At 36.3% G+C, this 16,081-nt stretch overlaps 2 protein-coding genes and 1 non-coding gene across 18 annotated transcripts; 2 read left to right on the forward strand and 1 right to left on the reverse strand.

Annotated features, from left to right (window-relative positions):
• The first annotated feature begins 5,308 nt into the window (after nt 1-5,308).
• LOC112279799 (chaperone protein dnaJ C76, chloroplastic) lies at nt 5,309-9,507 on the forward strand. 15 transcript variants are annotated; one of them, XM_090249235.1, is made up of 10 exons: nt 5,445-5,637; nt 5,764-5,852; nt 6,364-6,652; nt 6,999-7,066; nt 7,197-7,327; nt 7,554-7,755; nt 7,918-8,024; nt 8,176-8,374; nt 8,570-8,814; nt 8,984-9,507. In XM_090249235.1, the coding sequence occupies exons 3-10, from the start codon at nt 6,495-6,497 to the stop codon at nt 9,362-9,364; spliced, it is 1,491 nt and encodes a 496-aa protein (XP_090105361.1). In that variant the 5' UTR covers nt 5,445-5,637; nt 5,764-5,852; nt 6,364-6,494; the 3' UTR covers nt 9,365-9,507. The 15 variants fall into 15 exon arrangements, with proteins under 15 accessions (XP_073389065.1, XP_090105361.1, XP_024370272.1 ...); XM_024514504.3 differs by having other exon boundaries at nt 5,445-5,575; XM_024514506.3 differs by having other exon boundaries at nt 5,445-5,575; nt 5,781-5,852.
• Nucleotides 9,508-9,837: 330 nt separating this feature from the next.
• Nucleotides 9,838-9,995, forward strand: LOC112280736 (U1 spliceosomal RNA). The gene has a single exon (XR_002969399.1). It is a non-coding gene; the product is annotated as a U1 spliceosomal RNA (small nuclear RNA).
• Nucleotides 9,996-11,120: 1,125 nt separating this feature from the next.
• On the reverse strand, nt 11,121-15,149 carry LOC112279798 (uncharacterized). 2 transcript variants are annotated; one of them, XM_090249230.1, is made up of 7 exons: nt 14,955-15,149; nt 14,622-14,813; nt 13,696-14,296; nt 12,949-13,025; nt 12,370-12,737; nt 11,777-12,068; nt 11,121-11,556 (listed from the first exon to the last, which is right to left on the reverse strand). In XM_090249230.1, exons 1-7 carry the CDS (start codon nt 15,132-15,134, stop codon nt 11,338-11,340), a joined length of 1,929 nt encoding a protein of 642 aa, XP_090105356.1. In that variant the 5' UTR covers nt 15,135-15,149; the 3' UTR covers nt 11,121-11,337. The 2 variants fall into 2 exon arrangements, with proteins under 2 accessions (XP_090105356.1, XP_024370267.2); XM_024514499.3 differs by having other exon boundaries at nt 13,696-14,299.
• Between the last annotated feature and the right edge of the window lie 932 nt (nt 15,150-16,081).

Raw genomic sequence — 16,081 nt, forward strand, 5'->3', positions numbered from 1 at the left:
TAAATTTAAGGCTTATGTAACACAAATAGAAAGTAAAGATGGTTGATTCAAGTACTTATTCTAGAACAAAATGATGTAGGTAAAAGAAGAAATCAGAATATAATTCAACAAGCAAGGAGTATAATCTTAGGTTGTAAGCTGCCAAGGTATATATGGAGCAATGCCATCAATATTGCTAACTTTCTTATCAAGTAAATTCTAGCTATTTTTTATCATGGAATAATTCCAGCTTTGTATTATAACATGCTTATAAGGTGAAATAGTAAAACATAGATTATAGTTTAAAAAGATATGGAAAAAAGATAGCAAGGTAGTAAAGATATTTAATATTAATACTCCTTTTATTTAAAAAAATAATAATTCTATTAACTTTGTAGGATTATAAAATTAGAAAAATAAATTAGATTAAAAAAAAATAATATAGACATCTTTAGAAGGAATTTAAGAGTAGTTTCTAGCAAATTTTATCTCTAAAATCTTAAAATTAATATTCGAAAAAGACCAATTGTGAACTAGAGTCAAAGTCATATCTTAAGATATGAAACTACAAACCTACAACAATTCTAAAGTTCTTATGTTGATTAAAGAGATAAATTTAAGAGAAAACTAAATAAAGATTTTTTAACTATTCATTTTAGGTGATTTGAGTTTGTAATAACTTTGTAAGAGCTTTGCAAAGTGAAAGTTGTTTTGGAGTGATTTTGATTCTTATCAAATAAAAAGAATTTATACTTTGGAGTATTATGTGCAATTTGTGATAGATTTATACATAAAAAATTATAGATACATGATTATAGTTGAATTAAATAATTATTTTATTTTTTTAGCTTAATTGAATAAATACATTTAAGACTATTAGAATTAAAGTAAGTCAAAATCTTGAAAATTGGATTTAAGAGGATCAGTGAGGATATTTGAGATTTGTAACAATTCACCTTTTGAGAGTCCAACAAGTTTAACAAATTTGAGATCAATTACACAATGAAAATAAGATATAATAGTATTGGAAGATTGGCATTAAGAATGGAAAAAGAAGCCAGCTGACACTTGAGTGGTGTTGTATTGTAACACAATTATTAGGTGAAAAAAAATGATTATTTTAAAAGATATCTTAATTGAAAAAATTATATCAAATTATCTTAGAAGTATAGATAGTAGTCAAGAAGGTAGTAAAATTAGTAAGTACTAATATTGCTTCTACTTACTTTGTACTATGATAAATGAGATAATAAAAATAGATAAAAAAATGACTAATGTAGAAATCTTTATAAAAGAATTAAGAGTAATTTTTAGCAAAAATTATGTTAAGAAATCAAGGATTAATATCCAAAGAGGACAAATTTTCAATCAAGGAAAAAATCAGATCTTAAGGTATAAATTTGTACATCTATAGCAATTTTAGAGATTCTTTTAACATAATTACATACATAATATTTTGGAATAATATTTGAGTCATCTTAAGATTGGTTGCTTAAGAAAGATGAAACCTTTGTCAATTTGATGCTATCACAAATTTCTTTTTTAAATTTAAAAAAAAAAAAAAAAAAAAAAAAAAAAAAAAAACTAGATTTAATGTAAAAAAATTAAAAAAATTGTGATTAAATTAATTTATGCCATGTATAGATTAAAAAAAACTCTTAGAGATTGATATTCTCAAATTAACTTGTTCCTATTACCTTGTTGCATGATAAAAAGTAATCATAATTTAGATTTATATTATTCAATAATAAATAGAAAATATACTATAATATTATTATATGTCCATGATGTCTAAATAATCAAATACAACAATTTTGATATTACTTATATAATAGGATGTATGAGCATATTTATTATCACTCTTCAAGAATCTCATTTAATTGCAACCAAAATAATTCTAAAGTATTTAGAAAGAATAAATAATTAAAATTTATTTTTTCCTAGAAAAGAAGGCTTAGTACTCACTATCTTTGCAAACATCAATTGTAATTGATGCTTGGATACAAAAGATCTATTTTGAGTCCCACAAATTCATTTTAATTGGTAGATTAATTAAAAACATAGTTTTAAGTCAATTAATTATATAAATATAAATATTAGAGAATTTTTTTGACTATCCAAGTATTTATTATAATTTATAAGTATTTATAAGTTACAAATTTCTTATTAGAAGGGAAGTTATAAAAATAGAATCTTAATAAGTCTTAGATGCAATTATCTTAGTTAGTTTAGTATTTTTCTTATTTTTAAGTATTAAGAATTAATTATTAAGACCAATATCTTCATTGAATTCCTATCTACATGTATTACTTAGAAAAATCCTATCAATAATTAGTTAGTGGTTAGAAGAAGCATGAAAAAGAACTTCATGTCTTTTTAGTTAATTATATAAAAAATAGGATTTTTAGTAGATTTAAATTAATTTTATTACTATATAAATCACCAAGATAGAAAAATACAGAATTATATGGATATTATTATTATAAAAATATTATAAGATATTTTAGAATTTATTTAGAATTTATTTAGAATTTATTTAGGATTTTTTATGAATTTTTAGAGAAAATTTTAAGCCCTTGAAAAAATTGAGTTTTACCACCTTGAGAACCATTATGAAGAAATGAAGCAAGATTTGAAGGCAACACAAGGTTTCTAGACTAATTGGATGTTTTTAAATTCCATGGTGAAGTCAAAAATGCAAAAAAATAGTTTTACTAATAGAAAAAGGAGGACTAGCAGCTAGTATAGTCCTTATAGGAAGAGAGGTGTACAATTCCCATATGGGTTGTAGCACCTTGGGTATAGGTAGGAAGATAAGACTAAGACCTCAAGCCCTCTTTAGACAACCAATATACACTACTTGTGAGCCTTGATGAGGCTCGAACTCTTGATTTCATAAGCAAGTTATCATTGAGATAAAAATTATTCACTTAATTTTTCTATTATTTATATTTTATCTTTAATCTATCATAACTTACTCATGGTAATTTAAAATTACATGATTTTTATATCATTGAAAAGATTAAAAAATCATCTATCTAAAAATATAATTTTTTACTTTTAATTTTATTTTTTCTAAATACAAATCTAGTGAACATATTGTGACTTAGTTTTGAGTGTTGTAATTATTTGATTTCATTTCTTTCACTTGTATTGTGGTTGTTCCTCTTGGTTTTTGTCAATTGCTTACTTCTCTTCACACCACCAATTACAAGCAACTCTTAATTGAGGCCATCTTATAATTAGAGTTGAGGAGTGAAATTTACACTCACATCTATCTTTGGCATTGTATGCAAATTTAGAGAGATTTTAATTGATAAGAACTCTAAACATCAATGTATTGTTATCTTAAGCATTACAAATACAAAATACATTGTATTGATGGATGTTACTTATGATCTTGTGTCAAGGACATGAACTGAAAGAAGATGCATAAACTTAAAAATTCTATGTTAAAAAAAAATTGATAAAATAGTAATAAAGTAGTATATATATTAAAAAGAAACTGTAATGGCTATTGCCAAAAGTTAAGGAAACTAGAGACTCTTAAATCTAGACTAGAAGCAAGAAATGAATTGACAAGAGTGAAGAGGGCTTTACTCTTGCCTCTATATATACTATCTAATTAAGAGTTACATGGCAATGTTCAATAGGACCTCTAATATGTGTTGACTTTGCACGACACATGCCTTAGCTTACAAGGCAAGTTTTCTATGTGTGGGCCACATAGTTAGCTTATTCTTCAAGCTACTAACATGTGTGGCACATGGCCAACTTGTTGATAGCGTTTCTAACCTAAAAAATCAATTATAGATACCTATAAAATCAAATCAATGTCTATGAAGCTTCTAAGAAGCTTATATAGAAGATATTATGGAATTAATCTATTTTTATTTACTTTTATTTAATCATATAGGTAATTATTGGTTTACATGTGTATGTCTATGATACCATGTCTACTTTTAATGCTTATTGCATAAATTATAAATAATGGAAGAAGAACCAATTAAAATCTTAAGTGATAATTAAAATTATATAAAATTATTTTCTAATATAATATTATATATAATGATAAAACATATTAAGATATAATTTTATTTTATTTGAAAAAAATAAAATAGATAACATCCATATAAATTATATTTATATCTTTTAATAAGAAGTAATTTTTTTATTAAATCTATGTCAAAAAATATCTTTTTTAAATTTAAAGAAGTCCTTAAGATACAAAAGATTTGTTTATTTGAAATCAAAGAAATTTAACATTAATCTATTTTAGAATTGAATTGTCAATTTAAAGTGATTTTTTACTAACCATGTGCTTGAAGTATAGAATTCATAGATTAATCTTATTATATCCATTATTCCTTCATTGTTAGGATTGACAAAGTAATTCTCCCAAAATTGAAAATTACTATATTAAATTTTAGAAACATAAGAATTAACTCTTAGTACTTGTTTCACTTCAAGTGAAGCATAACTTATTGATTCAATTTGAGAAGAAAAGAAAAAATTGTTGCTTTCAAATAACAAAGATATAATAGGTTGAATCTATAATTGACTCATAAGATAAATGTTGTAAGGCATCTCTTTTCAAATTGGTTTTTAGATAGAGTTGAAAATTAATTGCACCTAATATGCTTAGAAAGTCTTTTAAAACACTCAATTACATAAATAATGGTTTAAACCAATATCAAGACACAAGGACAATGAAGTAAAACAAAGAAATTCATATAGCTACAAAGAAAACCTTCTATTGTATTAATTTTAATTTTTTACATTGAAAAAAAACAAAAAAACAAACAAAAAAACAAACAAAAACAAACAAACAAACAAACAAACATATGCTTAATTCAAAACTAAAGACAACATCTACAAGAAAAGGAAAAAGAAAATACTTATTATCTTCAAGTCATCAACTTGAAACTGTAGAATCCAATAGCATCAAATGAAGCTATTGTCCAAAATGATCAAATCCTCAAAATTTCCATGATATGATTATGTTTGGACTTTTTATTTTTGTGGGATAAATCATGCTTTACTCTTTTACAAAACATAGGAAATTCTAGATTTTACGGTAAATATCTTTGGAGGTCCAACAAACCAGCAGAATTTTGGGTTTCAACAATATCGGCATCAATCTTACGGTGAGGTTGGCCAGTGCTTTACGTTTTTCGAATTCTACTTTAATTTTAACTGGAAAAGCCATCGAAAAGGAGGACCCAGATATTTTGAACGGACGACAACAGCGCCGCCGAGAATCGCCGTCGGGGTGCGGACAAGGACTTCGACGGTGCTGGAGGGGGGGGGGCACTTTGAGAGGTAGAGAGCAGTGGCGTGCATGGAGGGTGGGAGAAAGGTGCCTTGCGCCATAGGCGGCTTCTTCCTCTACCGCCCTTTCAAAGTCCTTTTCGCCTCCTTATCTACACCTCGGATCCCTGTCCCCTTCTCTCATGGCTGAAGTTATCCATTTTTTCCTGAGAGCCGTGAGCATCCGCTGTTGTGAGGTGGTACAAACGAATTTGATTGCTCCGTGAATCTTCGTGATGTGAATGCCAACCTCCATTTGATCGTATGTACACTCGAATTCGCTGTGGTGTGTAGTAATTCCCTTGCTTTAGTCTTTCATCTTCACAATTTGGCCCAAGGACAGCAATGGTGTGGAGCAAGATTTCGCTCCCTCAGTCCTGATTTGTCGTCGTTCTTTGCTTTAATTGTGGTAATGCAGAGTATTTTTGTATCGATTTTCTTTTTCTTTTTCTTGTGAGACTGAGACCAGTTCAGTGCGTATTACTTGCTAGGTTCCACTGAAGAGCACGGCTTCTTCTTTTCGTCTGTAGCTCAAAGTGTGCTCTGCTTCTCAATTGGCTGTGGTACTTCATGTCTAATACGGAAAAGACGCCATCTCATTCTGTTGCATATTTGCTCAGTGTTGGCATCTTTGGTCAGCCTTTGAGATCGTTGCCTGGTTTTGTTTGAGATTTTTCCGTCTATTTAATCCTCTCATTTCTGTTCATACTCCGCTTCTTCTGGTGCTGCTTCTTTCAGCCTAACTTTGTGAGGCTTGACCTGTAACATTTCAAACTTAGCTATGTACTCTTCAATTTCGTATTTTGTGCAAAAATGAGCCTAGCAGGTTGACACAAGATGTGTGGGATGTACACATTAAATGATCATTTTAGGATCCTTGGGTACTAATCATATTAAGAGTTTCCAGTGTTTTTCTGTAACTTGTAAAGTTCACTGCTTCACATATTCTAGTTTCTCACAGTAATCACTTAATTTTTCTTTTAAGCTCATCTAGTCTAATTTTTCTGCCAAGAGCACAAATTCTTTGTGACTATTAGCGACGAGCTGAGAACGAAAGTTCGTCGTTGGGTGCAGGAAGGGTCTAGGTTGGAGATATCTTTTATTGCCGATACTTCCGCCAGGTGACTGGCATTATGGATTGTTGAAGTGATGCTTCCTTACCTAAAGGAATTGGTGAAAATATTTCTAGACCGAAAAAGAGAGTGATGGATGTGGTGGTGAGCCAAACGATGGGCGTTGTGCTGCCTGCTCTCTCACCACCACCAGTGACGCAAATCTTGGGAACCTCGCTACTAAGTAGCAAGCGTCTGGTAGCTGGGAGGATTTCTTCATCGCGGTTTCTTCATGTGGCTGGCAAGCACGGGTAGGATTTCTTATTTTGAGTTGCTTCTTTTCATTTGCATTTGAATATTTGTAATTGATATGTGTGTTGTACTCCTCTTAATTGGATGGTCTAGATGATCTTGTGGATTTTCTCTCCCGTCCCTTCGCGCGCATATCGTAGACGGAATGAGTTTGGCATAGTTGTCCAAAGTTGAATGACAATTTGGCTCATCATGACATCAAAAATAGCACGAAGTAGGGTTTTCCTCCATTTTCTCTACTTACGTGTATGTTTGCAAAAATGAATTCAGCGCCGAATCGAAATCTGTTACTCGTAGACCTACATAGTGTAGATTCACAATCTCACAAGTTATTATTTTCTGCAGGTTGCTGAGAGAGAACTTGCTTGTGACATGTGCAACGGGCGATCAAAGCAAGAGCAGTACAATAAATGGTAATCACGGTTATTAGTATTGAGTATCGACATTCGTCATGAACCTTACATGCAATTTGAGCTTTAGGCTTAAAGCTAAATATTCTTTAGAGATCTCTATGAAATATCATCTAAATTTTTTTTGGCGCAGGTTCTGCAAGTGAGGAAATGCTAGACTACTACGATGTTTTAGGTGTGTCTGTGAACGCCTCACCTGCGGATATTCGCAAAGCATACAGACTTCTACAAAAAAAACATCATCCAGACGTTGCTGGCGTAGAGGTACGTTTCGTATACTGTACAGGTTTGTTTATTTTACTTCGTGAATCTAGAGTATGAAGGCGCAATATCTACTTGTAATTTCCACACCTCTTCAGCTTGGTTTGAATCGGGCTACAAGTATGCACCGTTGGTACCCGGGATGCTTCCTTTGGTGTATATGCTTATTGATTCCGAAGATGTGGTCCTATCATTTGTAAATACTTATAATGTGCCCTGTTGCAAGCAGGGGCATGCAATGACACTATTATTGAACGAAGCATACACAACTCTGATGGACGTCAGTCTTCGAGGGATTTACAATGAAGCCCACTCTCACAAAGCGGCTATGCGGGCAGCTGGGCACACCACGTTCACCGGATCACCTTTCAGTCAGTGGATAGGGCCGGATCGGCCTCAAGGAATCTTTGTTGATGAAAATGTTTGTATCGGTGAGTTTTGATGTGCATTGTATGTTTTTTAGTAGTTTTGGAACTGGAAAATAGAACATTGAGATTACTCTTGAAACAGTCTACGGGTCCAAATGTTTGATAACGATGAGTCATCCGTGATTCTTGTCCCACATTCATGACGTATAATATAATTTTTGTCAGGATGTCGAGAGTGTACCTACGCAGCCTCTAAAACGTTCAGCATGGATGATGCGGAGGGTACAGCTCGTGTGATCAAGCAGTGGGGGGATTCCGAACCAGTTATTAAGGTCCTCTCTTTTATCCTGCTTATGTTTCTCCTCTTATTATCACAGCAGTTTCGTTATTTACATTATGTGAATACTGGAAAAGTATAGAGATATTGGATTGGTGAGAATACGCTTTCTTTCTCTGGCTTACTTACTCTTGGATATTTAACAGGTAGCAATAGAAACGTGTCCCGTCAACTGCATCCATTATGTAGAGCGAGAAGATTTAGCGGTGCTTGAATATCTTATTCGCCCGCAACAGAAGGAAGGCAACGGTGTATACGGTGGTGGATGGGATCGTCCAAAGAATGTCTTCATGGCTGCGCGCACATTCAAGCGCCAAATGGAAGAGAAGAAGTCTCGCAGTGCCCGTAGAGCTCTGATCTATAACTATCGTCTTTGAATCGAGTGTTTTCTTTGTCAACCTGCTGGATGGAAAATTTCACAGGATTGTGATTTGAACCTTGCTTTCTCCCTCATGATAACGAACAAGTATTTTGTTCGCCATCATTCTGATAATCACATTTTGATATGCACTATTTCATGCTTTTCTCTGATTCTGACAGGGTCTACAGCGACGGAAACACCTGCGCAAAAGCAGGCTCGCCAGGAAGCAGAATTAAAGATGAAGGCAGGAGCATTTTGGAGGTTTTGGTCATGGAGTTCGCGACCTATGCCATGGCAGCAGAATGCACCGTCGAATCCAGAAAACAATGCTGAGAATTATGAATGGCCCTGGAAAGGTTTATTTGGTCGTTCTTCCACATCGGAACTACTGAGTATCCTTATTCTTGAAGCAGAACAATCTAAGGTAGAATTGATTACACGTACATAGCGCTTTTTTTTCTTGACATTTTTTTTTTTTAATTCCACAACAGTGGTTAGAAATCACTCTGTTTCCGAGCTCTTAAGCCCAGAACAGTTTACTCTGTAGCCTGGGAAGAATACGCACTAATCTTTTGTTAGTTATATGTGACCAGGTTACTTCTTTAGTTCAAGACTGGGCTACTACTTTTGCATCGTCAAGTGAGATACCTCTTCCAATGCCATTCCGAACAGACTTGCTGCCGAATGGAGTTCGACTGACCCTCGTCACAGCTGAAAACGGCATGCTATCATCTATAGGGGCACTGGTGGCTACGGTTGAACAAACGCTCGATGACACCAAAAATATTGAAAATGTCGCCTTGGATGAACCATTTGGTGCCGAAATTGAAGCAAGGTTCATGTTCATAGTTAGAAGGGAAGGGGTCACAGGAACTGGGGCATTACCTGGCGAGGGGCGTATTCTGAAGCTAATAAAAGAAGTGATATCTGGTCGAGATTCTTCTTACTCTGCGTACAGCATACCTCGGAACTAAGATGATGAAGGGACTTACGATTGATCGATCCCATACCCCGCCATAATCTGTCGACTACATCTGTGTAGGTACCAATTCTTGAGATCATTAGATGATGTTCCAATTGTAACACGATTGTATAATATAGCGTCTTTTTGGAGGTACGTCAATTATGCAATGGATGAGATTCACCCCGTCTTTTGAACCAGTGTTATTCTTCCCTTGAGTTCGCAATTTTGAACGTATAGAAATCTGTGGAAGTGATATAGGAACAAGGATTCAGAGTGTTCGTGCATTTTATGGTTGATCATCCACAATTATTTTTGCTTCCATTTGGCCTCATCGTCACGACCGTTTTGCCAGCCTAGTTGGTGACCTGTGGTGCCACTTATCCACGACCGATGACAGTTACAAGCCTTTCTCATTATCCCATGTGGGTAGGAGACGAATCGGTTAGGTCCGTTGTATAAATACCCTGTTGGACGTCTCAGAACTCACTTACCTGGGCGGGGTCGATCCATGATCAGCATGGTGGATGGCCTAGGTCAACTGTCGCCATTGCACTTCGGCCGTGGGAGCCCTAGTATCTCTCTACGGAGGGCATACACGTCATAATTTGTGGCAGCGAGGGCTCGCGTTCGCGCGGCCCTCTCCCAAAATACCATTAAACTGGATGTGAGACTAATTTCCGTGCGTAGCACAACCTCGACTCAAAGAATGGTAGGCTCAGGTACTGACTACTCGTATTATGCATGCGAAGTTAGACTCGATGAGATCTGAAACTACGTGTTGACATAGAGGAAGCACAGTTGAGGTTCCGGCGAGATTTTAACTGACGTTACGGGATTCCGAGTTCAATGTCCTAACCGCTAGACTACGGGACCAGAAACCGTGATGGGAAGCGGCTTTTTCATGATGGCTTTGAAACTAAACATTGTAGTTAATTTAAGTATGTTGACACTCAATGATTCTCAATTGCCCATGGAATTAAGTGATGAATGCTGTGTGATGATTATACCAACCAGGACACCTGGCTTGGACTTCAATCATCCTCTAAGACTGTTGAAAGACAATGCAACCAACATACAACTCAATGAAACAGTTGTCTAAATGATAAAGTATGATTCAATTAGATCAATTATCAAGGAAGATGTCTTGCTGGAAAAGCTATGTTTTGTGTATGTTGCTAGAATTGGTGCTTGACATCTATGCTGTTAATGAATGGTGAGTAATGAGGATATCATGCTTGCTGTTCAGACCACAGAAATCATGCAATGAATAGGGAGAATATGCTAGCAATTAAGACTGATGACCCAAAACCCAGACAAAGAAGCAAGCCATCTGTTATTTGCAGAAACATAGAACTTGCAACCAAAATTTCTTTAAACGTACAATGTTTAATGCATATTTTCTCCATATTTTTTTGAGGATCTTTACATTTAAAACTATGAATTTCTTCCTCTTCTTGAAATGTTTGGACAATATATACTTGGTCCCATAACAAGCGTCAAGTCTAGGGAGTACATGGGAAGTGATATGTATCAAAGAATATTACCCCCTATCTTATTACCCCCTTCTGAGTTCATTAGATTTTCACTAACTTGAAAATTCTCAGCTATAATCCTTTCTGCTGAAATACAACTTATTTGTTGACTGGTGGCAGAGATGTGTGATTACAACCGCTATATAGAAAAAGTAGATCAGGTGTGCATATGGTGTAGTAAGACTCTTCAAGACCATGTGTGAGTTACGCACTGGAAATCAATGCAACACACAGTTTAAGTCTGATGTTCAGTTTTAATTACAAACCTCGCAACAAGAATCAAAGTCCTTTGGCTGTGGTTGTAGTCCATGGTACAAGATGGATGAGGGGACTTCGTTTGCACCTAGCTTTTGAAATAAGGGGATGAAAACGGACTCGAGTAAATGTAACCCACTAAATGTGCCCATAGACAGATTAATGGACTGTTTGACTATTACAACTTGTTCCCAATTCATGCAGAGTACAACAAGGAGAGATTCTGATTCAAAGTACTAAATCCTTCCAAAACCTTCTCCAGCTTAAAATCAATTACCTCCAGTAAGTGTAGTTGTGGGGCTTGACTTTCGTTTGCGAAGGTCACTCTAGTTTCAACATGCTCTATATGTTGTGTTAAAAGGTTCATCATCAGCTCCGCACTGTGTTTCATTACCTCCTCTCTTTCATCTGATGCCTATCACCACATTTTCCAGTACCTCCATTAGCTTAGTATGTACGCATCATACAGTCGACACCACTAACACACGGAGGGAAATCATTTTGTCACAAACGTTTCAACCAGCACTAGAAACTTCAACACAATGAAACACATAGTATAAAGCGGCTACAATTGAGCTTAAATCACAATAAATCTCTGAAATGATGGATATTTGCTACGTAATGCAACGACTAACCTGAAGCTGCTCTAGCATTAAGCGCTGCATCTTCTTAATTGCAGCACTTGAGTCGCTTATTCTTTGCTTCACAGGCTGCATTTCTCTACCCAGTACATTTGACGGCTTGCCCTTCAGCTGTTCAGCAATTTCTCTACTGCCAGCAGAACCTGTCGTTTTAGTTACCATTGATTCAAGGTTCTTACCTGACACCTCAAGCCAAACATTGTAGAACTTTGGTTTTAGAAGTTCTCTTCCTGCGATGCTTGGGTTCCATAATGGATCGGTTGCTGCAGCTTTGGCAGAGGTAATCCTGAAACATATATTTAAAAATAAATAAATAAATAAATAAAAAATTAACAACCACACAAAACGATGGTCCATGAAGGCTACACACCAGGGCTTAAACATGCACCGAACCATCTCGTACAATAAATACCAACAATAACAGAATTATGAATGACGACTGCGTGGCAAGGTTCACACACATAGTCGGGTTCTGGATGGGCTGCAAACATCTGGTTGAATTTTATCCATTAAAGGTTACATGCTGCAAGAGCACTGAATCAAGTTAAGCACTAATGGTGTAACAATGTTCACGAATTCTCAAGTACCTGTATTCTGAACATTCACGCCTAACACTCCAGTACTTGCTCTGGCATTGCTTCTTAGTGAAATGATTCCCAAACCTTGCTTGCATGGCTTTTAGTATGGGTGTCCATTTCTTCTGATATTTGACTTGGCCTTTACTCTCTTCCCATAAGCGTTGGTGTATGGCATCGTATGCCTCGAACAGGAATCGGACAGACTCGTCTGTCCATGTTACATTGCCATCGGCATCATGACCCGCTCTTTTTCGCTTTCTGCTTAATGCTTCTTTCTTGGACTCCTCACTGTCAGAGTCGGATTGTGAGGTAGATCCTGAAGCCCCGTAGTCCTCGGGAAGTCCTTGCAGTCTGCCAGGTATAGGTTTCTGTCTTGGCTGAAAAACATAGGAATTAAATTCGTCAGCGACATTCTTGGGACTACCTGTTAAGTAAAATTTTGACAGTATGTACTTTAATCGAAACCTGATCACATCTCCATCCATAAGGCCAGACTGATAGTATCCTTCGCGAATAAGGAGCAGAAGGGGAGGGGGATAGAGAACACAGTAAGCTCCGTTTCTTATAAAATGGTAGCTAATAACTTACCATGACTCCATCTAGTATGTGTCCCGCCACTTGAATATTTTCACTTTCCTCTCGCTTCACTTCTCCAATCACAAAATCTGCAGTTCACAGTGCTGGAAAATTACGTTGAGACAACTTGATTAACTGAAATCTTGTACGCCTCTCATCAGTTAATCCTGATGAACCAACGTATTCTGTATCTCTGACCATTTAATAAATGTGTATTATAATATCACTCCAGTGACATTGGAGGTTATTAGGTGTGCAGCTGGATAATACTGAGCCGTAGAGAGGTCCATGATAGAAACCCTAAGGAAAACCGAGGTAACGGGGTAAATTATGTTGCTAACTTTTCATTACGCTGGTTTTTGCAACTTTCTTCACTTCGATGCTAGCAACCTGAATATCTAGGGGTTTCGTATCATGGACTGCAGTGTGGGAGGATCCTACACTCAATAGCACTGTACTGTCTGGAAGGACTGATTAATTGTTCTGGCGAAGTGGTCCCCGTTCCTGTGCGTGCTATGTTTACCAGGAGGCCAGCTCATTTCAATGCTTTATTTATTGAGTTGTGACGTCATGACAAAACACATGCATGATGGTGAATTCCGTCAGCAGTAATTACCATGAATTTTTTACGAACACGGAAATCATCAATGGAAGGGTCTTGAGAGTAACTTGAAAAAATTGAAATTGACAGCAAAAAGAAGTATCTATGAGACACTTGGAATCAATTGAGCACATCATCACAAAAATAGAGACGCAAACCTCCAAACTTTCTCCAGTTCTCCGTCTCGAGGTTCGTGCCATTTGCCCATTCCTCCTTAAACTCACTAGGAGGATCAGCTTCCACCTCGGTCAGTACACCGTCACTTGCACTGCTGTCAAGAGCCCGAGAGAGACCATTGTGTCTATCACCACAACGGAGCTGCAAGTTTTCATATGCTTGAGCATAATCATTCACAGAGTTGGCCCGCTCAATGACAGGCTCATTTCGGAAACCTGCATGTACCGGCAAAGGCGTGTCCGACTGCAACCTCCCGCTAGACTGCCGGTTTAGTCCAAGAAAGCCGTGCCTACTAATCCGCGCTGAAGCGGCTTGCTGCAGCGGCTGCGATGGGGAGGTGAACAGCAATTCCGATGGCGAAAACAACCTCAGATCATCACCAATACCGCCACAATTGATCGTATCCAAATACATCGGCGCCGATAATTCACCATTACAACCCTCTGCTCTAACACCACCGCCACTTTTCAACACCGCGCCTCCATCGCCATCCTGGACAAAACTCTCCACGACAACGGGCTTCGACCTCCTTCCGTAGTGGCTCCCCCAAACACTCCCCGCCCACCGCTGATATTCCTCATCCTGCTGCAACATACTCTGGTAGCTCATTTTGGAACCAATTCATCGATCCACAGATCCGCAAACACTCGATGCACCTCAACCGCCACCTCCAGTAACATGACAAAAAGAATATAACGACGGATCGAAAAAAAGACAGGCAAAAAAAAACGCAAAAAAAATACTACTCGCGCCGCGCTTCTTGCTGCAGCTGCTTGAGCCTCGCGCTTGAGGCGGGAGGAGGGGGAGGCTACTCAAAATAGGCTGCTGCAAGGCACAAAACTTCATAGCCACATATGGCTACTAATAGTAACATTCGGCAACCACAATGAGAAGGGAGGCGCCATACCAGTGGGCCTAAACATCGGCGGGCCCCGCGCTCAGAGGTGGAGTATTGGCTCTCCCCAGCGGGGCTGTCATAGTGAGCGTCGGCATTGTAACTCGATGTGCCGAGCTCCGTCATGCGGTGCGTAAGGGCGGCACATCTCGTGCGGCATAGAGTCAAACAGCCTATAATTAGGCCCTCCTCCTCTTGTTGCTCCTTTACAATACAAAAATTAATACAACATACAATACTTCGAGATAGTCATTCATTTTCCCTTCTTCGGCTACTTCGATTCAAGATAAGCACGACAGGATTGGCCCGGCGTCTGGCAAAAGCAAGAAGTTCAGGCACCAATACCTGACCACGAAGGAACCAATGAGAGAATCGATGCGGGTATGGGCCCCTTAGACTGTCTGAGACTGCGAAGCCGTGAAGGAAATTGGTGCACGGTATTGGGACACCCCTACGATTCGCACCCCATAACCGTTCACCCCTTAAGCCGTGTGCGCGCGTTCTGCAATTGCAACTTTTTCCCATTAAGTTAGTTGTGATGTAAAAGAGGCAACAGCTTTTTTATCACCTTCGATATTCGTTTTTTTTCTTACTTTTCGTGATGTTTGTCTGATATGCTGATTGGGAATATGGAGGTACTATTCTCAACCCATACAAGTATTCACAAAAAAATCGCATATGAGGGTTCAATTTTGTTCCCATCACAAAACATATATATATATATATATATATACATATATATATGCATACCTCCATGGTTACTTGCGTAACTATTATTTTTGCAAGATTCTGGTAAAGTATGAATGTGTTTCTGTCTTTCTAAAAAATGACACATTTTTCAACTTTAAGCATTAAACATGGTTGGAAATGGATATATAAATAATACTAATAAATGCGTCAAAAATGAAATCAAATAATTGTAGAAGCATTGGCAGTGTTATTGTCAGCAGAAAGTATCAAAATGTAGTATGGTATTTTGAGCAACCTATTTTGAGCTGCCTCCCTCCTGCCTCAGGCACTAGCTTATTAACATATTTATCATTTTATTACTAACTGATGATATGTTATAACCATGTTTGAGAACTTATTTAATTCACTGTAGTTGATTATATGAATGCAAATGAAATAACTATAACAATAAATATAAAATTAAAAAAAAAAATCATTTTTAAGATTTCATGGGAGTAACTTAAAAACTCAAAAAAAAAAAAAAAAAAAAAAAAAAACTGATTTTGTTGATTCAACACAATATTTTTGGTCACTTTGGATATAGATATTCTTTTTACAATACTATCTTGATTATTAATTATTGATTGTCTTGTGTATCTGCCTAAATTGGTTAAATGTAAGATGCAAAACATTAAAAAAATATAGGGTATACAAATTTATTTTTGAAAATAAAAAAATAAAAAATGAACACAAAAATTCGTGACATTAAAAGTATTAAAAGACAATGAATTTCATAAAATAAG

Source organism: Physcomitrium patens, chromosome 3 (assembly GCF_059467195.1).
Source record: "Physcomitrium patens ecotype Gransden chromosome 3, ASM5946719v1, whole genome shotgun sequence".
Classification (NCBI taxonomy): domain Eukaryota; kingdom Viridiplantae; phylum Streptophyta; class Bryopsida; order Funariales; family Funariaceae; genus Physcomitrium; species Physcomitrium patens.